Source organism: Erythrolamprus reginae, chromosome 10 (assembly GCF_031021105.1).
Source record: "Erythrolamprus reginae isolate rEryReg1 chromosome 10, rEryReg1.hap1, whole genome shotgun sequence".
Taxonomy (NCBI): domain Eukaryota; kingdom Metazoa; phylum Chordata; class Lepidosauria; order Squamata; family Dipsadidae; genus Erythrolamprus; species Erythrolamprus reginae.
Window position 1 is genome coordinate 47,471,736 of NC_091959.1, and position 26,519 is coordinate 47,498,254.

At 43.1% G+C, this 26,519-nt stretch overlaps 1 protein-coding gene across 1 annotated transcript in view; it reads right to left on the bottom strand.

Annotated features, from left to right (window-relative positions):
- Nucleotides 1-26,519, bottom strand: part of ATP6V0A2 (ATPase H+ transporting V0 subunit a2) — a 28,219-nt gene continuing 1,700 nt past the window's right edge. Inside the window, exons 2-20 of the mRNA XM_070763147.1 lie at nt 26,018-26,096; nt 24,863-24,960; nt 24,457-24,594; nt 23,819-23,919; nt 21,127-21,253; nt 20,959-21,041; nt 18,742-18,835; nt 16,757-16,969; nt 13,856-14,006; nt 12,541-12,680; nt 10,187-10,341; nt 8,602-8,689; nt 7,956-8,074; nt 6,184-6,394; nt 5,241-5,360; nt 3,888-4,007; nt 3,366-3,483; nt 2,003-2,174; nt 1-596 (exon numbers count right to left, since the gene is read on the bottom strand). Of these exons, the coding sequence (XP_070619248.1) occupies nt 497-596; nt 2,003-2,174; nt 3,366-3,483; nt 3,888-4,007; nt 5,241-5,360; nt 6,184-6,394; nt 7,956-8,074; nt 8,602-8,689; nt 10,187-10,341; nt 12,541-12,680; nt 13,856-14,006; nt 16,757-16,969; nt 18,742-18,835; nt 20,959-21,041; nt 21,127-21,253; nt 23,819-23,919; nt 24,457-24,594; nt 24,863-24,960; nt 26,018-26,096 (2,427 nt within the window). The 3' untranslated portion in view covers nt 1-496. The remainder of the gene's footprint in view (nt 597-2,002; nt 2,175-3,365; nt 3,484-3,887; nt 4,008-5,240; nt 5,361-6,183; nt 6,395-7,955; nt 8,075-8,601; nt 8,690-10,186; nt 10,342-12,540; nt 12,681-13,855; nt 14,007-16,756; nt 16,970-18,741; nt 18,836-20,958; nt 21,042-21,126; nt 21,254-23,818; nt 23,920-24,456; nt 24,595-24,862; nt 24,961-26,017; nt 26,097-26,519) is intronic.

The window sequence follows — 26,519 nt, forward strand, 5'->3', positions numbered from 1 at the left end:
TTTCCTAGAAAGACACAATTTTATTCCTCAAATTCCAGCAATTCCAGAGGAACAGAAGAATGAATTAATCAGAGGAATAATCTCCGGTGACTCACTAATGCTCTCGTAAAAAGAAAAAGAAAAAATTCAGAGGGACTTCCCCTCCCAAGGAATTATACAAAGTAATACCGTTGAAAGCCTTTGTTAGAGAGAAAATAAATAGTTCTTGAAAACAGCTACAGTTCAGAAGCAGCAATCAAAGAGTTCTGGTCAGTTTCGAAATGAACGTAAAAGTGCTTACGAAAGGAAAAAAAATGCCCGCTGCTTACGAAAGGTCTCATATTTGCAAAGTCCAAGTAAGAGGCGCTTAAGAGTTGTTAGAAAAAAATTATTTGGCTGCATTTTAAGGCAAAATCAGTGAGGGTTTTTGCTGCGGGGTGCTGAACGACGATGAGGTCAGCGTACATGATTGTTTTCAAACCACGCCCGACCGATTTACTGCCGAGAACAGCCAGAGTTATGCGATGTACCGATCAAAATGTAAAGAAATGTCTTGGAAGGAGAAAGGAGTGAACTTGTAGCCGTCGCCCGTGTAAAATTTGTTCTGGAATTCCACCCTGAAACAAGAAATAAATAAATAAAGTGAGCATGCTAAATCTGATCCCTGAGATATCTGGGCATCAAACCTTACTGCCATGATTACGGTCATGTAGTAAAATGCACTTTTGTTAAGTCTTTCTTTCCTCACTAACCAAGTTGGGGCCAGCTGAAAAACACTTTCGAACTGAACATTTTTCAGGGTCATGAAAAGAAAGATTCCTTCTCCCCCACACCCCCATAAAACTCCCATTTATTATTTTTATTTATTTTATTCATTAGATTTCTATGCCAACCTGAGACTCAAGGCAGCTCACAACAAAGTAATACGTCACATGTAGAAATTTAAATTTAAATTTCTTAAACATAACATCGAACACCTAATTCTCTCAGTGCCGCCCAACGTCAGTGTGTATTAACGCACAGAGTTAACCCATGTAGTGTGGCTATAGTTATATTACTGATCCTTCTTACTATCTTCTTAACTCCCCCTTTTACTGGTATTGTTATATCATTCTGTTGCTCTGCATGTACACTAAAAGCTTCTATACTGGAGACATATTGATAAGACGGAGTGGCTGTGGGTTTTGCCTCCCAAGGACAATTCCATCTGTCCATCCATTACCCTGGGGGGGGAGTTATTGACCCCCTCAGAGAGGGTCCGCAACTTGGGCGTCCTCCTCGATCCACAGCTCACATTAGAGAAACATCTTTCAGCTGTGGCAAGGGGGGCGTTTGCCCAGGTTCGCCTGGTGCACCAGTTGCGGCCCTATTTGGACCGGGAGTCACTGCTCACAGTCACTCATGCCCTCATCACCTCGAGGCTCGACTACTGTAATGCTCTCTACATGGGGCTACCTCTGAAGAGTGTTCGGAAACTTCAGATCGTGCAGAATGCAGCTGCGAGAGCAATCATGGGCTTTCCCAAATATGCCCATGTCACACCAACACTCCGCAGTCTCCATTGGTTCCCGATCAGTTTCCGGTCACAATTCAAAGTGTTGGTTATGACCTATAAAGCCCTACATGGCACCGGGCAAGTTTATCTCAGGGACCGCCTTCTGCCGCACGAATCCCAAGAACCAGTTAGGTGCCACAGAGTGGGTCTTCTCCGGGTCCCGTCAACTAAACAATGTCGCTTGGCGGGGCCCAGGGAAAGAGCCTTCTCTGTGGCGGCCCCGACCCTCTGGAACTAATGGATTTTTACATTCTGTTTTTTGTCACTGTTGTTAGCCGCCCCGAATCTACGGAGAGGGGCGGCATACAAATCCAGTAAATAAATAAATAAAATAAATAAATAAATATTCATTGTGTGTCTAACCACAACTGGGCCAAATGAAGAATTCAATCCAATCCAATCTAAAGGTCTCGAAAAACCTTGGACTAGAAACTTATCTAGGAGTTAGGTTTTAAAGAAGCCACCTACCAATGGAGCCGCACGGCGTGCAGGAAAGCGGAGAGGCCCTCCATGACCAGGAGAATAAACACTGTGAGGATCATGAACAAGGCTGAAAGCGGGACCAAGAGCAAGATCCCGTAGGCCGCGTCCATTTGAAGGCCAAGCTTCATGACCACTGCCCAGAGCACTTCGGATAACTCTAAATTGGAGACAGGAAGAGACACGTGCATGTCAATCAAAGGCTCATCTGCTTTGCCGGATGTGTGAGACCCAATTAAAAAGAAAGAAAGACTTTTAACCCTCTTGGCATTAATGACCGAAAATGAGACTGGACGACCGTTTGTCTGAAATATCTTGCCTTCTGATGCAACAATTAACAACCAGTTGCAAATAACTTTTCTCCATCCTGGTCTTTTTTCCATCTTTAAAACAAGTCCTTGACTTCCCACCACTTGTTTAGTGACTGTTCAAAGTTACAGCAGCACATTCTCGCACTCAACACCCCTGTAGCATCTCCAGGTCACGTGGTCAAAGTTTATGTTCCTACGGTTTGTATTGACGACAGTTGTAATTCCCAGAGGAAAACATGCCTCGTCTGTCCTGTTTTAAAGGCCCAGGTGGCATTCACGGCAAAGCTGTGTTAGCCATTAATCAATCAATCAATTAATAGTATTTATATGCCATCCCTCTCCGAGGACTCGAGGCGGCTAACAACATATTAAAAGAAACAATACAATACAGTAGGCTAAATTCAATTAATTAAAACTAAGTAAACTATTCTAAAATAATAATAATCATCATCATCATCATCATCATCATCATCATTATTATTATTATTACTATTAATTAGATTTGTATGCCGCCCCTCTCCGAAGACTCGGGGCGGCTAACAACAATATAAAAAGACAATGTAAACAAATCTAATATTAAAAACAATCTAAAAAACCCCAATTTAAAGAACCACTCATACATACAAAATCCTTAATTATATTAAAAATCCATTATACTTACGTAATTGATTCAACTCAATTGATCCAACTCATACTTAATTGATTCAACTCAAACAACAACCATGCATAACATTCATCAGCCAGGGGGCTAAGGTCTAATCATCCCAAACCTGGGAACCCAAATGGGTCTTAAGACTCTTGCAGAAGTCAAGGAGGGTGGCAGCAATGTGAATCTCCGAGGGGGGGGGAGGGAAGCTGATTCCAGAGAGCCGGGGCTGCCACAGAGAAGGCTCTTCTCCCAGGCCACGCAAAGCGACATTGTCTAGTTGATGGGACCTGGAGAAGGCCGACTCTGTGGGATCTTAACAGTCACTGGGACTCAAGTGGCAGAAAGCGGTCCCGCACTTACTATGATGGTTCAAATCCCACGGGATACTTACGGGCGTGGGCCAAACTGAGCGCCCAGAGCCTCAGGTAGGAAGCGGTGTTGGAGACGCATCCTAAGCAGTATTCAATGGACTGGATGGCCTGTTCCATCAACGTGGCGGCAAAGCTGAACTAAAAGACACGGCGTGTTATTATTAGTATTATTATTATTAATTAGATTTGTATGCTGCCCCTCTCCGCAGACTCGGGGCGGCTCACAACAACAAAGTTAAGTGGGGCGGCAGCCCGGGCGCAGGTTTTAAACCCACAACCTTCAACATTGGGCCTGTTCACTCAAAAGCAGTGGCAGGAAAGGCCGTAAAAAGAGGCAAAGCTCATTTAAACAACTGTCTCACTTAACAACACAAAAGTTGGGCTCAAGTTGTGGATTGCCTGCATTTAATTGCATCTGTACAGCCCTACATAGCAGTCCTGTGCTGGCGTAGGCTATAGATCAAACCAAAATGACCCCTTTTCAATTAAAATATATATTTTTTTAAATGGAACACGATACTGGAAAGACTCGCAGTGCCCACCTCCTCCTTGTCTTCAGTCTTATGCCTGTTGTTCAAAGGGCCGGCTCCTTCTTCCATTTCACAAGCGGTCAAGAGAGAAATCTCTTCCTCGCTCTCCTTCCGGACCAAGCGGTAGCCTTTCTGCGGGTAGAGGGGAGGGGAAAAAGGAGGTTTTTCTGAAGGGGTTTCACGGATGCTTTTCTCATACATCTATCAGCAAACAATTATTAGAGCTGTAAAATGGTGTAGTGGTTAGAATGCAGCACTGCAGGGCTAACTCACTGGTCACTCCAGGAGTTCGATTCTGAGTGGCTCAAGGTTGGCTCAGCTTTCCCTCCTTCTGAGGTGGGTCAAATGAGGGCCCAGTTTGTTGGGGGCAAGAGGCTGACTCTGTAAACCGCTTAGGGAGGGCTGTAAAAGCACTGTGAACCGGTATATAAATTGTTTCGCTCTGCCTTTCCCCCTTCCTTCCTTCTTCTTTCTTTCTATCCTTCCTTTCTTTCTTTTTCTCCTTCCTTTCTTCCTTCCTTCTTCTTTCTTTCTATCCTTCCTTCTTCTTTCTATCCTTCCTTCCTTCCTTCCTTCTTCTTTCTATCCTTCCTTCCTTTCTTTCTTTTTCTCCTTCCTTCCTTCCTTCTTCTTTCTTTCTATCCTTCCTTCCTTTCTTTTTCTCCTTCCTTCCTTCTTCTTTCTTTCTATCCTTCCTTCCTTTCTTTCTTTTTCTCCTTCCTTCCTTCCTTCCTTCCTTCCTTCCTTCCTCCTGACTCAAGGTTGATTCAGCCTTTGGTCCTTCCGAGGAGGGTAAAATGAGGGCCCAGATTGTTGAGGTTTGCAAGAGGCTGACCCTGTAAAGTGTAAACCACTTAGAGAGGGCTGTAAAAGCACTAGGAAGCGGTATATAAATTGTTTCACTCTGCCTTCCTGGCTTCCTTCCTTCCCTCCCTCCCTCCCTGACTGACTGACTGACGAGGTTTGCAAGAGGCTGACCCTGTAAACCACTGAGAGAGGACTGGAAATGCACTAGGAAGTGGTGTAGAAGTCTAAGAACTATTGCTATATTATTAAACAGCTTCCAACCCTGCCAAAAAAGCTACACAGCTCAACATTTTAAGGGCCACGTTGAAACACAAGGCGTAAGGCACTGGAAAACGCACAATGTGCTTCAGGGAGTTGTAGCCAGGTGTTAAGCTTATGCAAAGTGTCTTTCCCTTCAAATGTAGCCTTTTCCCTATCTATCAATTAGACTGGAGGCTCCTTACGCTGATTGAGAGAGCCCTGGCATGCTGCAGGATACAGTGTGTGTGTGTGTGTGTGTGTGTGTGTGTGTGTGTGTGTGTGTAGGGGAAGTATATAATTTACCTTCCCGATACTTACTCTGTAGGAGCCAAAGCTTTGGCTGCCTTTGCTCAACCAGTACAAATAAAGTGGTTTCCCAAAAAACAGAACGAGGACAGAGAGGACGGCCACCACTAACAGAAACTTCTGAACAATCATCTGTTTCGAAAGAAAGGAAGGAAAATTACACACAGCTGGTTACAATTTTGGTTGGGAACTTAAAACAAGAAAAAGCCCTGCGAAAGACCTCTGTTGAATACGGATTCTACACTATTGGGCTAAATAGCAACCTGGCTAGTTTGTGGGGCCTCCCTAGGAATCTCCTGGGAGGAAACAGGGCCGGAAAAGGCGGGGAGAAGCCTCCGTGGGGCCTCTCTAGGAATCTCCTGGGAGGAAACAGGGCCGGAAAAGGCAGGGAGAAGCCTCCGTGGGGCCTCTGTAGGAATCTCCTGGGAGGAATCAGGGCTGGAAAAGGCAGGGAGAAGCCTCCGTGGGGCCTCTCTAGGAATCTCCTGGGAGGAAACAGGGCCGGAAAAGGCAGGGAGAAGCCTCCGTGGGGCCTCTGTAGGAATCTCCTGGGAGGAATCAGGGCCGGAAAAGGCAGGGAGAAGCCTCCATGGGGCCTCTCTAGGAATCTCCTGGGAGGAAATAGGGCTGTAGAACAGGCAGGGAGAAGTCTCCGTGGGGCCTCTCTAGGAATCTCCTGGGAGGAAACAGGGCCAAAAAAGGCAGGGAGAAGCCTCCATGGGGCCTCTCTAGGAATCTCCTGGGAGGAAACAGGGCCTCCTCCACCCTCCCTGTGGTTTCCCCACTCGCACGCATTATTTGCTTTTACATTGATTCCTATGGGAAAAATTGCTTCTTCTTACAAACTTTTCTACTTAAGAACCCGGTCGCGGAACGAATTAAGTTCGTAAGTAGAAGGACCACTGTATTTAACAACAGAGATCATTTGTGGACCTTTTTGGTTCTAAGGACCCACCTGTCCTGAGAAAAGGATTTGGTTCTTGTTGTCGTGGAACAGGAACATGTTAATAAACTGAAGCAGGATGCTGGGAGCGGAACTGGAGTTTTCAGCGCCGTAAGCCAGCCACTTAAAGACAATCATGAACACCAGGTATCCAAAAATGGACAGAATGAACAGAAGTTGAGGAATGAACACCAAGTAAATGTTGTACGTCTTCCTGAAATGCCTGAGAGGAGGAGGAAGGGAAAGAAGTGTGACTTTATTTTATCTTTTAGTTTAAAATAAGCCCTTCCCTTTGCGTGACTCTTAATTTGGGGTAGAATCAGGGCGACTGGATGGAGCTGAGCATTTACTGTCGGATTCCCTTCCCGATGCCTACGCTGAGTTCACAGCAGATTTCTTTTCCCCCTGTGCCCTAGAAGAGAAACGTCTACCGCTACTTAGAATTGAACTCTCAACCTTCTTCACCATGATGTTCTATTTTTTAAAAAATCCATTTCAATCATCAGTTTTGCAGAGCGTTCATACAAGGATAAATGAATAGCTTGCATATTGTAAAAGTGCTGGGGTCATCAACTACCTGGCATTGGGCCAGATTACTTGTGGGGCCGCCTTCTGTCGTATGAGTCCCAGCAACCCACAGGTCCTGTCAGCCAATGTCACTTGGTGGGGCCTAGGGGAAGAGCCTTCTCTGTGGGGGCCCCCGGCGCTCTGGAATCAGCTCCCCTTGGAGATTTGCACTGCCCCCACCCTCCTTGCCTTCCGTAAGAGTCTTAAGACTCCCCTGTGTCGCCAGGCTTGGGGCAATTAGGTGTCAGCCCCCTGGCCAACGAAATGAGATATATACTGTATGATTGAACTAGTACAGCTGTTTTTTAAATACTAGATTTTTAGACTGTAATTTTAAATTTAATCAGTTTTGCCATTGTACTGTATTGTTATATTATATGCTGTTAGAAATAAATCAAACTAACTAACTAACTAACTAACTAACTCTCAAAAATGTTATTCTACAGCTACCAACGGTCTCAATGTTTCCCGCTATATAGAGTGCTGGTGAGACCACATTTGGAATAATACTGTGTCCAGTTCTGGAGACCTCACCTACAAAAAGATATTGACAAAATTGAACGGGTCCAAAGACGGGGCTACAAGAATGGTGGAAGGTCTTAAGCATAAAACTTATCAGGAAAGACTTAATGGACTCAATCTGTAGAGTCTGGAGGACAGAGGGAAAAGGAGGGACACGATCGAAACATTTAAATATGTTAAATGGCTCAATATGTTTCAGGAGGGAAGTGTTTTTAATAGGAAAGTGAACACAAGAACAAGGGGGCACAATCTGAGGTTAGTTGGGGGAAAGATCAGAAGCAACGTGAGAAAATATTGTTTCACTGAAAGAGTAGTAGATCCTTGGAACAAACTTCCAGCAGACGTGGTTGGTCAATCCACAGCAACTGAATTTAAACATGCCTAGGATAAACATACAGTACGTATATCCATTGTAAGATCAAATACAGGAAATAGTATAAGGGCAGACTAGATGAACCATGAGGTCTTTTTCTGCCGTCAGACTTCTATGTTTCTAATGTGATCAGTGGCTGGACTCACTGGAGGTTGATGGGAAAAATAATGCAACAGGTTTGAATGGCACCAAAGGCCTTAAAGGGGAAGCAGTTCATCCGGAAAAGAGAAAAAAAGTCGTTTCCTTTATGAAACTGTATTGATGATGAAATTTTATCTGTTGAAGGACACACCTATTCCTGTTTCATCCTGGCCATACTCACACGTAGTTAAAGCCCCCCAGGGCAATCCCAAAGAGCATGTGCACCATGCCAAGAATGATTGACATTTTCATTTTGAAGGAATTGATGAAAGTCAGCCGGTTGCTTGCAAGGCTCCATATCTGAAAGGGAAGAGAAACAGGAAGAATTAAAAAAAAGATTGAAAGATTGAAGGAAACCGTCCGGCGCACAACAACAGCATAGGAAAATTTCAGCGGAGGTATCACTGGGCAGAGGGAGGGGCTGTAATTATTATTATTATTATTATTATTATTATTATTATTATTATTATTATTATTATTATTATTATTGTATGCCGCCCCTCTCCGCAGACTCGGGACGGCTAACAACAGTGGTAAAACAACATGAACAATCCAATTAATAAAAACAACTAAAAAACCCTTATTATAAAAAAACAAACACACACACAAACATACCATGCATAACTTGTAGTGGCCTAGGGGGAAAGGATAACTTAACTCCCCCATGCCTGGCGACAAAGGTGGGTCTTAAGTAATTTGCGAAAGACAAGGAGGGTGGGGGCCGTTCTAATCTCTTAATTTTCCGGAGCAGCATCGAAGCTTCATAAATTCCATCAAGGGTCTTTGACAGGCAGACAGACAGCTACGTCTCAAGGGAAGTCACTCACCGGATCTATGCCGAAAGGGTAAGGGCCGGTGAAGACGCCGCTCGCGTTCGGATTCAGAGTCACAAACGGATTCGTCGGGTCTGCCTTGCTAGAACAATTTCAAAAAAACGAAAGAAAGCACACACAACAGAATCGGAGGGTGAGACGAGGCATTCTGAGCACCCAAAATGTCAGTCAGGGTGGCCAGGGGGGTTCTGAAATCCCCTGATATTTCCCTGACATTTCCCCATAATTTGCGATCTCGTTAAGGCCATGGTCGTAGATGACGTCATACCAAACGGCTGAGCCATGGAGAAATATCAACAGCTGAGGAAGCAAGTTGTGGCCACAGCTATGCTCATTTTTGCTTGACTCTGCCAGGCAGCACAATCCATTTTTGGGTTTTTTTACATGATTTTCCCCTGACTTTTAAACATTTTAATACATGTTTGGCTCCCCCCCCCCCGATTTATTCCATTTTTTTCACGAATTCCCTGATAATTCCTGAACCACCAATTTCCTTGATAATTCCCCGATTTCCAGGTTTGCTTTGCACCCTGGACTCTGTCTAAAGTTAGTCTCCTTACATAAACGGGGTGGGCAACTCTGGTAGGTTGACCACCTGCGGTGTGCAACTCCCAGAATTCCCCAGCCGGCCATTGTTGTGGTTAGCTCTGGCCCAGCTCCTGCCCCATGGACTGTGGATGTGGGGGAGACATCCACATGCTGCAAGGCCTGTTTTGCCCCCGGTGGAATCTGCTGATGAAGGCTCCTCTGACCAAGAAGACATGAGTGACAGGGAGGAGGAGAGTGGGGCAGACAGCTCAGAACGAGATCAATTCTCTAGCTCCTCCTTGGATTCGGAACAAGAGTTAATGATACAGCCACGCATGCGGAGAGCGATGCATAGGCAGCAACAACTGAGAGATTATTATCAAAGAAAATGAGGCCACCTGTGGTTGGGGGGGCTGTGGTCATTAGTGAAGCTGCTATAAAGAGCAGCCTGTGGGTTTGGCCATTGTGGAGGATTATCTGATCCTTGTGTTTCGTGTCTGCTTTACTGACTTGGACCTTTTGTGTGCTGATTTTTCCCCGCTTGGAAACTAAACCAGGGCAAAGTGTGTTTCACTTTGTGAAAGAAGAAGGACTGTGAATTGCCTCACAGCTGCAAGCTAAGTATCACAGAACTGATAAGGGACTTGTACCAATTACCAGTTTGTTTGGAGATCAGTGCTCTTTGCTATACCAAAAGAGGGCTGAGTTTAAGTGAATTTTCATTATAAAGAACATTGTTTTGAATTTTCAAACTTGTGTGTGTTTGAAATTTGTCCCTGTGAATTTTTGGGAGGAGTCTGCCAGAGAGCCCGACAGAACAGTCATACTGCCCCAGGAATTCTGGGAATTGCAGTCTGAAGTCACAGAGTTGTCACTGTTGCTTGTAACAATTCAGAGCCATCTCAGAAAACCTTAAGTGAACTGACCCCTCAGAGCTGATGGTCCACAGCAAAGAATGAAGAGCCGGTGAGCAGGCTGGCTCTTCAACCCTCTCTGGATATCGAGGACGTTCAGAAGTGAAACCCAACCCAGGTTCACAGCCACAACTTACCTCCAATCCATGCCGGGCATTTGCGAAACATGCCACCCTGAGCTGAATATGACCAAAGATTTGGAAAAACAGTCGTTGTAGATCAGGCCGGTATAGATGGAGAACAATCCCATCAGCATGATGATGTATCGCCCTTGGAAAATCATCTTCATGATCTGTGGACAGAAAGAGGGACGCTTCACTCTCACCAGAAACACCTCAAAGACTGGAATCTTCCTGACGAGATAATATTTGCAGCTCAGAGCTGAACCGGTGCTCTCCGACTTTTCATGACCTATCTACGTAACCTCATCAGTGCTAGGAGGGAGTGGGGTTTGCTCTCTGGCTTATGTACAAACAACTTGCCCTGTTTTTTTTGTTGTGCGTGTTATATTCTTCTTAGTAATTCTTGGTTAGATGGTTCACTGTTTGGCAGTTCCTTGATTAGGGCACTGTTTACAATAATCGTGCATAATACAGCTGCGAGAGCAATCATGGGCTTCCCTAAATACGCCCATGTTACACCAACACTCCGCAGTCTGCATTGGTTGCCGATCAATTTCCGGGCACAATTCAAAGTGTTGGTTATGACCTATAAAGCCCTTCATGGCACTGGACCAGAATATCTCCGAGACCGCCTTCTGCTGCACGAATCCCAGCGACCGGTTAGGTCCCACAGAATTGGCCTTCTCCGGGTCCTGTCGACTAAACAATGTCGTTTGGTGGGACCCAGGAGAAGAGCCTTCTCTGTGGCGGCCCCGACCCTCTGGAACCAGCTCCCCCCGGAGATTAGAACTGTCCCCACCCTTCTTGCCTTTCGTAAGGTTCTTAAGACCCATCTCTGCCGTCAGGCATGGGGGAACTGAGACATCTCCCCCGGGCCTATACAGTTTATACATGGTATGTTTGTGTGTGTGTTTGCTTTTAATAATGGGGTTTTTAGTGTTTTTTAAATTATTAGATTTGTTCTTACATTGTTCTTGTTATTGTTGTGAGCCGCCCCGAGTCTACGGAGAGGGGCGGCATACAAATCTAATAAATAAATAAATAAATAAACAAACTTTGTTTATAGGTCATGCAGGGTGTCCAGGGGGGAAAGCATTTTGAAATTCCCTGACATTTCCCTGTAATAATAATAATAATAATAATAATAATAATAATAATAATAATAATAATAATAGTTATTATTATTATTATTATTATTATTATTATTATTATTATTTATTGGATTTATATGCCGCCCCTCTCCCTAGACTCGCGATCTGTAACTTGCGATCTAGTTAAGGCCGCGGTCGTAGATGAGGCCATACCAAACAGCTAAGTCGTGGAGAAATATCGGCAGCTGAGGAAGCAAGTTATTGCCACAGTTAGGCTCATTTTGGCTTGACTCTGCCAGGCAGTGCGATCAGGTTTTTTTTAACCTGATTTTTCCCTGGCTTTTAAACATTTTAATACAGTTTATTTTTCCTCATTTATTCCATTTTTTTCACAAATTCCAATATTTCCCAAACTGCCGGTTTCCCTGATAATTCCCTGATTTCCCAGGTTTGCTGGAAACCCTGTCATGTCACATCTGCAAGAAAACCACCAAACTCAAGAAGGCGCCAAAGGTCCCATGTTCTTCCTTACTGCAGAAAAAAAAAACCCAGGATTTTGTTCCCACTCCCCGTTGTGGTTAGCTATGGCCCAGCTCCTGCCCCAAGCAATGTGGAGGTGGATGTGGGGGAGACATCCACATGCCGCAGGCCCGTTTTGCTTCCAGTAGAATCTGTCTCCTCTGACCTGAGTGACAGGGAAGAGGGGAGTTTGGCAGACAGCCCAGGAGGAGATCAATCATCTGTGTCATCCCTGGATTCTGAACAAGAATTAATGACACATCCACGCATGCGTAGAGTGATGCATAGGAGACAACAACTGAAGGATTATTACAAGAGAAAATGAGGCCGCCTGTGGTTTGGTGGGGCTGCTGTAATTAGTGCTACAGATAAAAGTGCAGCCTGGTGTGTTAGCCTCATGGCAGTTTATCTGATTCATTGTTTCGTCAAGATCGTGGTTTTTGTGCTGTTCAAGATTGTGTGTGGACTCTCTGGACTTTAGAATTGGACTCAATTTCCCAGTTATTGGGTGAGCAATTGGATTGCATTTCACCTGTGCCTTGTGTGTACCAGAAAATCCCTTTGACATTTAAAAAGGGAGCTGCTTCTGTTTTTCTGTTTATAAAAACTTTTGGGTTTTCCTTTTGTTGTGTGGTGTGTGTCTTCCTGGACTAATTACCCTGTAATTACGGGCGGTTGAAACACCCTGGCAGAACACCCCCGCAAACCACAAATGAACCCGTAGAGCACCAGCCACCCCAAAGTCCAGGTTTTCCATACCTCGTCTTGCGACCTCACAAGCTTGGGGTGTTTCTCAAACAAAATCATGGCGAATGCGAAGAGAAACATGAGGAAGCCGTGTCCGCAGTCTCCAAACATCACGGCGAACAAGAAGGGGAACGTGACGATGGTGAAGAGAGCTGTGAAATTCACGTGTATTTATTATTTATTGCAAATTACATGCTCCCCTGGGATTCTCCCCCACGTGCATGGCTGGCTGGGGAATTCTGGGAGTTGAAGCCCATAAGTCTTAAAAGTGGCCAAGGTTGGATAAACTTCCACTTTACAGGTAACGCTCTGACTCTTTTGCTAACACAAAACCCACTTGACTTCACAAGGCTATTAAAAGTTTGTTGTAAAATCAAAACTAGAAGCACATACACAGATGACTGATTCAGCTGGATTCAATAACTTCTTTATAAACAGAATAACTGCTCAAAAAAATAAAGGGAACACTCAAATAACACATCCTAGATCTGAATGAACGAAATATTCTCATTGAATATTTCATTTGCACAACTATTCCATTTGCACAACAGCATGTGGAATCGACTGTCAACTAGAGTTGCTTCCTAAGCGAACAGTTTGATTTCACAGAAGTTTGATTTGCTTGGAGTTATATTCTGTTGTTTAAGTGTTCCCTTTATTTTTTTGAGCGGAGAGGGGCGGCATACGAATCTAATAAATAATAATAATAATAATAATAATAATAATAATAATAATAATAATAACAATACCACTAGTCTTCGGAGAGGGGCGACATTCAAATCTAACAAACTATAAACTATTAGCAGAGTCCTTCTTCAATCAGTTACAGGCAGCAGGGAACAGTTAGTTTCATTTCAGCGGAGTTCAGGGTGGCAGAATTCGAAGAGGACCGAGTGAAGACTGGAACCACACCCACCCTTAAGCTTAAATACCAGTTTTGATTCTCTGCACAAACTCAGAAGTAGTTAGCTCCTATAAGACTGAGTTGTTATGCCTATTCATTGGCTGACCTTGTTACCACTGGCTCTCCCAGTTTATGAACATCTTAACCAAGGCCGCAGGAAAGGGAAGGCAGGCCAGAGGATACAGGTGGAAAGAGCCCACTTTAGAATAGAATTTTATTGGCCAAGTGTGATTGGACACACAAGGAATTTGTCTTGGTGCAGATGCCCTCAGCGTACATAAAAGAATAAGATACATTTGTCAAGAATCATGTGGTACGACACTTAATGATTGTCATAGGGGTCAAATAAGCAATGAAGAAGCTTATTTTTATTACTTTACTTTAACGTAAACACGCAGTTCGCCATTTTCCATGGAGACTCACCGGGATTGACTTCCCTGTAGTTGCCAATGCCGTAGACGTCAACAATGTCCTGGAATCCCGCGGTGAATTTGTTGGTCCGGATCAAAGTCGGAGGGGTTTCCTTTGTCGGAATGGTGTTCATGAAGGAAGGGACAGAGGCGCCGCTCGCCCTCTGGGGACAGAAGTAAACAAACCCATGATTATGCGGGCGGTACCCAATTTAACGCTCTTCGTAGAATGGGTGAACCTGCCCCCAAAAGAGCGGAAGCAGAGATGCTATCAAGCAGAGGCGGGTTCCTCTTACTTTCCTGCCAGTGCGCTGCGTACGCATCATGGCGTTTCAGGCAAGCGCAATGCTGCTTCCACGCATGCGCAGAGGGACGATTTCCTTCCACGCATGCTCAGAGAGTGTGGAAACAGAATAGCGCACCCTAGTGGCTGGCAAACCACGCTAGATTTATTTATTTATTTATTGGATTTGTATGCCACCCCTCTCTGTAGACTCGGGGCGGCTAACAACAGTGGTAAAAACAACATGCGACAATCCAATACTAAAACAATTAAAAAACCCTTATTTATAAAACCAAACATTAATACAAACATACCATACATAAATTGTAGAAGCCTAGGGGGAAAGAATATCTCAGTTCCCCCATGCCTGACGGCAGAGGTGGATTTTAAGGAGCTTGCGAAAGGTAAGGAGGGTGGGGGCTATTCTAATCTCTGGGGGGAGTTGGTTCCAGAGGGCCGGGGCCGTCACAGAGAAGGCTCTTCCCCTGGGTCCCGCCAAACGACATTGTTTAAGATAACTGCGACATTCTGTGATAAGCTCTCTGAGCTGTTTGATCCTTTGTCTATCTGCAAGCACAGATCAACAATGAAGTCCTACGTGACATTCCAAACATTTCTCCCTCCCCGCCCTGGAAGACCTGCTTCCTTATCAGTTGCAAACAGCTCTGGAGGAGACCTCCATAAAAGCACGGAGGCCATGAAACAACACAATTGATCATTCACAGTCCACGAGATAAAACCCAATCCCACCCATGCATAAGATCCTGTATTGTCTAATACCCAAGGAGATGTAACTTGGTGACTAATGGATAATAATAATAATAATAATAATAATAATAATAATAATAATAATAATATACTAGATTTGTATGCCGCCCCTCTCCAAAGACTCAGGCGGCTCACAACATAACAATAATACAATACATTACAAATCTAATAATAAAATTTAAAAGTCAATTCCCCACATGATGCTCTTTGACTGACAACAGAGAGCCAAAAAATCACCAAAAAATAGAATAGGAGAAAGATGTAGGTGCGCATGGATCGGCAAAAACAGCTCTGGAGCCGTCGTGCCAAAATTACGCAATCGGCAGGCCACTCCCGGAGAAGCGAACCGGATCGCACTGGTAGGAACCCATCCCTGGTGTCAACCCTGAAGCTGTCCTCACCAAAAGCCATTTCGTCCACTTGGGCGTTGCCACACTTGAGCCAAAGGTCAGGGAGGGGGGGAATTTTAGATAGAGGGAATTTTTGTAGCCAAAACAAAACACTTTCTCTTGAGAACCAAGGACATTCTTACACCTGGAGTGATGCGCACCCGCTTTTCAGCCTGCACGGTGATTGGACCTCGTGACTGATTGTTTTGAGAAAGCAGAAAATATTTTACTTTTAATGAGGTGAAAAAACGTGGACGTTTTTCACCAGATCCGTGCCAATATGGTACGAGGGTCGCCCAGAAAGCAATGCACCACTTTTTTTTTCTCAATCTACAGTAATGGTACGAATGTGAAACTTTAGATATACATTATTTGAATTGTTAGGAGTGCATGTGTGAATTTTGCCTTTCTTCAGAGAACGTAGCTGCAGCAGTGTTTCGAAATGGCATCTGTAAGTGACGTACGTTACAAGTCATTGAATTTCTCACTCTTGGGAACATTCACAAATGTTTGTGTACAGTTTATGGAGAATCTGCAATCGACAGAAGTACAGTTAGTTGCTGGGCACAGAGGGGGAGGCTATTACAATGCAGAAATGGCTTTGTGACCAGAACAAGGAGTGGTACCGACAGGACATACACGCCCTTGTGTCTCGCTGGAGGAAGGCCACAGAAAGGGATGGAGATTACGTGGAAAAACAGGGAGTGTAGAAGAAACATCATTCTTGTTAAAAAAATTCTGGATTGTGCAGAGATGGATATGATGACAAGAAGGCTGAATGATCAAGAAGAATCTGACTTTTATATCATTTGGGATAAAGTTTATACATGGCTAGATAAGAATAAAGGTGAAAATAAGGTAATGAAAACTGTATGAATATAATCAAATGTTATTGATCTTTTTTGTTGTTACGATTGTTGTTGGTTTTTCTTTTTTATCAATTTAACTTTATGTTTATTAGAATATGCAAACAAAATTCTTCTTTTCAATTAGAATATTAGTTTGACTTTGGGGTTTTAAATTAACTTAAACTTTAAATATTAGATTTGTTTACATTGTACTATTATTGCTGTGAGCCGCCCCGAGTCTGCGGAGAGGGGCGGCATACAAATCTGATTAATAAATAAATAAATTTAAGATTTTATCCTTTTTTCTGTATTAAAAACTGACTTCAAGAAAAGAGGGGTAATTGTAACCCCTACTATGTGTTTAAATGTTTGTAAGTTTGTATGTCTTTTTACTGAAAATAAAGTTTTTGGGAAAAAAGAAAAGAAGAAACATAATTCTTTCTTGTGCCTAAGTGACATTGTGTTCAATAAATAATTGCTGAAGGAAAAAAAATGTGGTGCATTACTTTCTGGACGACCCTCGTATTTCCCAATAAAAGCAACGTTTGAGGAATTAAAGCCGTCTCGGAGTCAATGGATCTATTACTGGGAACCCTGACGGGTGGAGCAGGGAAGGCTGGACTCACGGATCCTTCATCCAGTGCGCGGCGCATGTTGGGGAGGTCGGCCAGGGGACACCAGACCTCCGCAATGAGGCATTTGTTGGTGACGTCAAAGCTGCAGAGGTTCAGCACGTGGTAAATGGCTTTCATCTTCTTCACCTGCACATCCCAGGTGTAGATCGATTCGGAAGCTTTGCACAGGACTTGCCGTAAATAGTCTTCGGTTTTCTGCAACACCTTTGGGGGGTTTCCATTAAGAAAAACAGAAAGGCAACAGTTATGCAAACTGCAGGGCAAAGCAACTTTTAACAGAGTTTGACTTTCGTTAGCTCTATTCTGGGGGATTAAACTAAACAATGTCGCTTGGCGGGACCCAGGGGAGGAGCCTTCTCTGTGGCGGCCCCGGCCCTCTGGAACCAACTCCCCCCCAGAGATTAGAATTGCCCCCACCCTCCTTGCCTTTCGTAAGCTGCTTAAAACCCACCTCTGCTGCCAGGCATGGGGGAATTGAGATCCTCTTTCCCCCTAGGCCTTTACAATTTTATGCATGGTATGTCTGTATGTATGTTTGGTTTTTTATTATAATGGGCTTTTAACTGTTTTTAGTATTGGATTATTATTATATACTGTTTTATTATTGCTGTTAGCCGCCCCGAGTCTCCGGAGAGGGGCGGCATACAAATCCAATAAATAATTTATTTTATTTATTTATTTATTTATTTATTGGATTTGTATGCCGCCCCACTCCGGAGACACGGAGCGGCTAACAGCAACAATAAAACAGTGTAGAATAGTAATCTAATACTAAAAACGATTAAAAACCCATTAATATAAAAACCAGACATACATACATACCATGCATAGAATTGTAAAGGCCTAGGGGGAAAGAGGATCTCAATTCCCCCATACCTGACAGCAGAGGTGGGTTTTAAGCAGCTTACGAAAGGCAAGGAGGGTGGGGGCAATTCTAATCTCTGGGTGGAGTTGGTTCCAGAGGGTCGGGGCCGCCACAGAGAAGGCTCTTCCCCTGGGTCCCGCCAAGCGACATTGTTTAGTTGACGGGACCCGGAGAAGATCCACTCTGTGGATAATTATAATAATAATAATAATTTGCTTATTAGTTTTGTGGTGCCCAGCTGATAGCGGATTAAATAATCCCAAAAGAAAAATATTTTCCTGCTGTTAAGAAACAAAGTTCCTTAAGGTTACAACAAGGCAAAAATGAGAGTCCTGAATTCAGTGCTATGGCTGAATTATCTCCAGGACATTAAGAAAATAATCCTAAAAAAGGAACAAATCCACTTGGAGAATGTAAATATTGTCTCACAGGCCACGGGGATGAAAAACAAATACAGCCATGTTAATTCTGTGAAATAACTGCCTCTTCTGCCGCAAAACCACAAAAGCTGGATTATGACCAGAGATTTTATTCATTTATTTATTTGTTCATTTGTCCAGTACACAATACATATGGAAGAGAATAGACATGAAGTAATATATATAAAGATAATATGTAAAAATAGAGGAGAGGATATACGAAAGGAAGAAAATGTATATGATAAGTGAGAGAAAGGAAAGACAATTGGACAGGGGACGAAAGGCACACCGGTGCACTTATGGACGCCCCTTACTGACCTCTTGGAAACCTGGAGAGGTCAATTGTGGAGAGTCTAAGGGAGAAATGTTGGGGGCTAGGGGTTGACCTATTGAGTCCGGTAATGAGTTCCACGGGAATGGGTTCGGACCAATTCGGACCGGTTTGCCTGAACTGATAGTAATCCGCTGGTGACATCACAATGACGTCATGGAACTGGTTCTGGCAGTGCCGGACTCAGATGCCGCTATCTCTTTTTTTAAAAAAAATTTCCCCTGGTTTTTTTTTCCCTGCACATGTGCAGAAGGCAAATTTTCCAGCCCTACGCATGCGTCATCATCTTGTGTTTGGTTTTGGGGGGATTTTTTAAAAAAAATTTCAGTGCTGTGCATTGTGACTGCAACTTTCAACTCACAATATGAAGATCTTGGATGCGAACTTTGAGCCCTTGTATCACTACTCGCCGTTCCTCCGGAGTGCTGGGATAGGGGTAGATGTGACAGTGGTAGCTGGGACACAAAGAGAGTCATTGAAAGAGCCAACCAAGCCATAGCTTTACACTGCAGCTACCATTTTTACTATACGTGTAAACCTTGACTAACAACTGTTCATTTAGTGACTATTCGAAGGCACTCTGGCACTAAGGAGTGACTCATAACCATTTTTTTTACATGACTGTTGCAGCATCCCTGGGGGTCACAGGATCAAAACTCGGAGGCTTAGCAAACTGGTTCATATTTATGATGGTTAGAGTCCCAGGGATCACGCGGTTGATCCCCTTTTGCAACCTTCTACCGAGCAAAGTCAGTGGGGAAGACAGAATCACTTAACAACCATGGTACAGGGCTCCACTTCACAATGGTGGCAAGAAAGGTCATAAAATGAGGCAAATTTCGCTTAACATCTGTCTCACTTAGTAACAGAAATCTATCAACCTATCTATCTATCTATCTATCTATCTATCTATCTATCTATCTATCAATAAATCTACCTATCTATCTATTTATCTATATATTTATTAATCTATCTATCTATCTATCTATCTATTAATCTATCTATCTATCTATCAATCTATCTATCTATTAATCTATCTATCTATTAATCTATCTATCTATTAATCTATCTATCTATCTATTAATCTATCTATCTATCATCTATCTATCTATCATCTATGTATCTATCATCAATCTATCTATCTATCTATCTATCTATCTATCTATCTATCTATCATCTATCTATCTATCTATCTATCTATCCATCCATCCATCTATCTATCATCTATCATCAATCTATCTATCTATCTATCTATCCATCTATCATCTATCTATCTATCTATCTATCTATCTATCTATCTATCTATCATCTATCATCTATCTATCAATCTACTATCTATCTATCTATCTATCTATCTATCAATAAATCTACCTATCTATCTATTTATCTATATATTTATTAATCTATCTATCTATCTATCTATCTATCTATTAATCTATCTATCTATCTATCTATCAATCTATCTATTAATCTATCTATCTATTAATCTATCTATCTATCTATTAATCTATCTATCTATCATCTATCTATCTATCATCTATCTATCTATCTATCTATCTATCATCATCATCTATCTATCTATCATCAATCTATCTATCTATCCATCTATCATCTATCTATCTATCTATCTATCTATCTATCTATCTATCTATCTATCTATCCATCCATCCATCCATCCATCCATCCATCTATCATCAATCTATCTATCTATCTATCTATCCATCTATCATCTATCTATCTATCTATCTATCTATCTATCTATCTATCATCTATCTATCAATCTACTATCTATCTATCTATCTATCTACTATCTATCTATCTATCTATCTATCTATCTATCTATCTATCTATCTATCTATCTATCTAATTTCTATGCCGCCCTTCTCTCTAGACTGCAGTGGTTCACAACCAAATAGGTACAAAATGACAATGTATAAGAAATCTAAATTAAAATCAGTTCTAAAACCCAATATTTAAAACAATTCATCCGCATTCATTTCATATACATTGGCCGGAGCTAGACATAACACTCAACAGGCCCCCAGCCTGCTGGCAGAGATGAGTTTTTAAAGACTTGCGGAAGACTAGGAGGGTGGGGGTGGTACAAATCTCTGGGGGGGAGACGATTCCAGAGGGCTGGGGCCACCACAGAGAAGGCTCTTCCCCCAGGCCCGGCCAGGCAGCGTTGCCTAGCTGACGGGACCTGGAGAAGGCCGACTCTGTGGGACCTAACCAGCCGCTGAGAAATGTTGGTCTTCATTGTGGTTAAAGTCAAGGATTAACTTTACTTCCCCCCAAAAGTTTGGGGTTTATCATGTGTAGGTTTTGTTTTCACATGTCTGTCAATTCCTCCAGTCCAAGGAATTTTTTAAAATGTAGTTTAAACAACTTCCTTCCCGCCCGTCTTAACTTTTCAACATATTGCCTTAAAAATACATGAAACGAAGGAACAAAGCATGAGGGAGAAACTAGATTTTATTATTATTATTATTATTATTATTTATTATATTTGTATGCCGCCCCTCTCCGTAGACTCGGGGCGGCTCACAGCAATGATAAAAACAATATTTGTCCTTACCAGTCACATATTTTCTTCACCTTTTGGCCAATTTGTTCCCCCCAGTAGGATATTAAGAACACAAACCACTTGGTCAATTCTCCCTGCAAAACAAACCAGAATTGGCTCAGGTCACTTTGACTGACAGGGCTCGGCTGCCACCTTTCTCAACCCAGCCGTCTTACTCACCGTATCAGGATCCTCCAAGCATTCTTCCACTTCGGAGTAAGAGACAATGGTGTTTCCTCTGCACACCCGCCACAGCATTTTTTCAAACGCTTCAACTTTTGCTCGGTGGACTAAGCCAGATATAAACCTACATTAAAAGGGGGGGAAAGTACCATTAAAATAATCTCAACAGTATAAAAGGAACCATGAGAGGATTGAACTCAAGACAGGGGATTGTATTGATTTTGGTCAGAATTTCTTTTCAATCCACTCGAAAACTAACAACTTACCAATAGCATAACTCACAAATATCTCTTACTCATAAAACTAACAAATATAAAGAAACTAAGTCGTCACAATACATATTCCTGCTACTCTGCAGGTACTACCCCCCCTCTTTTTTCTTTCTTCTTTTTTTCTCCTTTTCTCTTTTTCTCTTTCTTCTCTTTCTTATCTCACTTCGAAACTACCTTTTTTTTCTACGTTACTTCTAAACTACTAAATTCTATAGATATAAGACTATCTAAATACGAATACTGAATACAAAATAACTATCTATAGACAAATGTTTGAAATGAATATACAACAATATATATAAGCTACTGTATAAAAATATTGTTTACCCCATCCCCCCTCCTATTTCTCTTTTTGTATTCCCATCCCCCCTTCCCATTCTTAATAAATTAATAAAGTATTAAAAAAAAAAGAGGAACCATGAGAAACACGATTCATGTTATCTACAGAGCCACATGCTTCATTATTATTGGTCGGGCGGTAGGAAAAGCAAGTAGGATGCTTGGCTGCATAGCTAGAGGTATAACAAGCAGGAAGAGGGAGATTGTGATCCCCTTATATAGAGCGCTGGTGAGACCACGTTTGGAATAATACTGTGTCCAGTTCTGGAGACCTCACCTACAAAAAGATATTGACAAAATTGAACGGGTCCAAAGACGGGCTACAAGAATGGTGGAAGGTCTTAAGCATAAAACGTATCAGGAAAGACTTCATGGACTCAATCTGTATAGTCTGGAGCAGTGTTTCCCAACCTTTTTTGAGCCGCGGCACATTATTCATATTTTCAAAATCCTGGGGAACACTGAACGGGGGGACGGGGGGGAGGCTAAAGAAAAGTTTGGACAAAAAAAATATCTCTTCCTCCATTTCACTCTATTTCTCCCTCCCTCTTTCTTTCTCTTCCTTCCTTCTCTTCTTTCTCTCTCTCCCTCCCTCTTTCCTCCCTCCCTCTTTCCTTTCTATCTATTTTCTTTCTATCTCTCCCTCCCTCTTTCCATTGTATCTCTCCCTCCCTCTTTCCTCCCTCCCTCTTTCCTTTCTATCTATTTTCTTTCTATCTCTCCCTCCCTCTTTCCTCCCTCCCTCTTTCCTTTCTATCTCTCCCTCCCTCTTTCCTTTCTATCCTTCTCTCCGTCCCTCAGCGGCGGCAAAGAAGAAGGAAGGCAGGCTGCAGAGGGCACCGAGGACAAGAGCGCTCGCTCGCTCCCTCGCCCTCTGACTTCCCTCCCTCGCTCGCTTCCTCGCCCTCTGACTTCCCTCCCTCGCTGCTGAAGGGACGAGCGCGGGCACGAGCGCGGGCCCGTTGCAAGAAGTTTTTGTTTGTTTGTTTTTTCCTTCCCCCGGCTCACGGGAGAGAGAAAGAAAGAGCGCAGCCAGGGAAAGCGGCCTCGAGCCGAGTGCAAACTGCAGGATGCGGCAAAGGACTCCTTGCCAACCAAAAAGGGGGTGGGGGTGGTGAAGGCAAAGCCTGGGAGGCGGGGAAGGGAAGAGCAGGAGACCCCCAGACAAAACGGCTGAGGGGAAGGAAAGACGGAAGGAGGGAGGGATTGAGAAGCGGAGCCAGGGAGGGCTGAGAGAAAAGGGGAGCGGCGCGCGAGAGAGGGGGGGGGCGGGCATTCCCGAAATGGACGGAGAAAGCCCTCTCTCGCAGCGAAAGCGCTCCCAGACAGGGGGCTGCGAGAGAGGGCATTCTCCATCCATTTCAGGAAAGCCCGCCCCGGCACCCGCAGCGCCCCGCCCAGCTGGAGCTTCCCTAGGAGCTCCGCGGCACACCTGGCTGTGTCTCGCGGCACACTAGTGTGCCGGGGCACACCAGTTGGGAAACGCTGGTCTGGAGGACAGAAGGGAAAGGGGGGACATGATCGAAACATTTAAATATGTGAAAGGGTTAAATAAGGTTCAGGAGGGAAGTGTTTTTAATAGGAAAGTGAACACAAGAACAAGGGGACACAATCTGAGGTTAGTTGGGGGAAAGATCAAAAGCAACATGAGAAAATATTATTTTACTGAAAGAGTAGTAGATCCTTGGAACAAACTTCCAGCAGACGTGGTTGGTAAATCCACAGTCACTGAATTGAAACATGCCTGGGATAAACATAGATCCATCCTAAGATAAAATACAGGAAGTAGTATAAGGGCAGACTAGATGGACCAGGAGGTCTTTTTCTGCCGTCAGTCTTCTATGTTTCTATTACACCGCTGGATGCTTCAGAACAACCCAAATTTATATGCAATTGATTGACTGTTCCCAGTATTTGCTAAGACTACCTCTATTAGTAGAAGTAAAGGCAGTATTTGCTAAACTACCTTCCCCTTGAGTCTATGGAGAAGGACGGCCTGTAAGTTTGAACAAATAAATATTTATAAAAAGGCCAAAGATACTTTCCATGGCTATTCACCAGCCTGTTTGGCTACTTACCCGAGTTTGGCCTCGAGCCTGTGCATGCAATTATATTCCACCAAAGGCTCGTGATCAAAAGATGGAAATTCTTCATAAGTGCTCTGTATGCAGGACTCCAGCTAAAATAAAAGACCAAAATTTTACATCAAAAGAAAAAAACCCCAGTGAAACAGCCAAAAAGAGACTGGAAACAAAGTATTTCTTGTTTGTGACTGATTGATTGATTGATTATTTAATTTATTTATTTAATTTATTTATTTATTTATTTATTGGATTTGTATGCCGCCCCTCTCCACAGACTCGGGGCGGCTAACAACAATGATAAAAACAGCATGTGACAATCCAATAATAAAACAACTAAAAACCCTTATTATAAAACCAAACATACACACAAACATACCATGCATAACTTGTAATGGCCTGGGGGAAGGGCTATCTCAACTCCCCCATGCCTGGCGGTATAAATGAGTCTTGAGTAGTTTACGAAAGACAGGGAGGGTGGGGGCAGTTCTAATCTCTGGGGGGAGTTGGTTCCAGAGGGCCGGAGCCGCCACAGAGAAGGCTCTTCCCCTGGGGCCCGCCAAACGACATTGTCTGCTGTCCAGAGTCACTTGTTTAAGATACCTTACTTATTTTTAAATCAGTGAAATTATTACCTCGGTAGATCTTTGGATGAAGGACTGCGTGACCTTCAGCAGGTGGGTGTACTCCGTCAGCTCCAAGAGGTTTTTTCTCAACTTCTCCTTGTTTTTGGTCACTTCTCTCAACTCCACCTCCAGCTTCTGAAGTTGCTCCTACAACAGAGGGGGGGAAACCAGCACATTCTCATTGTGGTGATTTCTAACAGAAGTGTCGGTTCTTCTAAGACAATTGCTGCAGTTTAACAATGGAAATGTAGAGCTGTAACGATCTCAGAATTGACCTAAAGCAGGGTTTCTCAACCTCGACACATTTAAAAGACCTGTGTTTTAACTCTCAGAATTCCCCCGTCAGATGCCAAAGTTGAGAAAGACTGGCCTAAAAGAATTCTGTCATCACAAGATCCCCATTTCTACAGGTTACCTGGATTTCCAACATCTGTTTAAGTGGAGGGGCAGAAGGGGTGATAGTTCCTTCCGGAAGAGGGATGTCTGCTTTCTTTATTTCCTGTACTAGGTATCCTGGAAAAAGTAAAAATATTTTCACTTCAGGTAAAGCCACTGGCTGTAAAAGATTGTACTCCAACATATATCCCAAAAGAAAGATATAGATAGATAGATAGATAGATAGATAGATAGATAGATAGATAGATAGATAGATAGATTTCTTTGTTTATTTATTGGATTTGTATGCCGCCCCTCTCCACAGACTCGGGGTGGCTAACAACAGTAATAAAACAGTATATGACAATAATCCAATACTAAAAACAGTTAAAAACCCATTATATAAAAACCAAACATACATACAGACATACCATGCATAGAATTGTAAAGGCCTAGGGGGAAAGAGGATCTCAATTCCCCCATGCCTGGTGGCAGAGGTGGGTTTTAAGCAGCTTACGAAAGGCAAGGAGGGTGGGGGCAATTCTAATCTCTGGGGGGAGTTGGTTCCAGAGGGCTGGGGCCACCACAGAGAAGGCTCTTCCCCTGGGTCCGTCCAAGCGGCATTGTTTAGTTGACGGGACCCGGAGAAGACCCACTCTGTGGGACCTAACTGGTCGCTGGGATTCGTGCAGCAGAAGGCGGTCCCGGAGATAATCTGGTCCGGTGCCATGATACTACGCTTATTGGGGGCACTCTAAAATCAAGCCTTATTGGTCTATTGTATTAGGAAAATTTGCATATTAATTCTCTGAATTTTAAATGAAAAAGCAGCCAATGTGTTGTGCCCAAAAGATCACCAAACCTCCTGGCCACCAGTTTTAACCTTCTGAAACCGTGAAAGAACATCCAATGCAAGAAAGTAGCAATAAATCCAAGTGGATCGTAATATTCTTTCAAGCTTTAAAGTGATATGGACTTCATTCCCTTTTCTGTTCAAAAAAATAAATCTGTGATATACAGTATTTCACAATGGGTAAAACATAACCTAAGAGGATCAAGGTTGCGTAACCTAAGAGTCTTCGGAGAGGGGTGGCATACAAATGTAATAAATAATAATAATAATAACAATAATAATAATAATAACAACAACAACAATAATAAAGGTTCTCAGTCGTTCTGCATTATCCAAACTTACCCAATATTCTTTCCATTTCTTCACACTTCTTCACTTCGCTCACATATTTCCGTTGGAACAAACTTGTGCTTGAGTTGAGCTGAAAAGGCAAATCTTTTTGTTGTTGTTAATTGTTCCCAGCAGAAATAGTCTATTGTCTTGAGATTTTACAAATGCAATTTCAAGGGGAAAAAAGCTGTTTCATGCCAATGCACTAAGCTATCGTTTATTTTGCAATGGTTGTTAACGGGTTGGAGGCATATTGGAGGCTGTCAAACAGACCCTCCAATAGAGGTTGGGAGGGCTGCAAGGGACCTCCCCTGGCCCATCCCACCAACAGATTTCAGAAGTAACAGTAATAAGAATTGGAAGGGATCTTGGAGGTCATTTAGTCCAATCCTCTCCTCACGCAAGAGACCTATACTAGGCATTTGAACCGCCAACCTTTCTGATCCACAATCTCAGTAGCTGAAGCTGTATTGTTGTAACTATTAGGTTTCCAAAAGTTGGCCTTCTGAAGTCC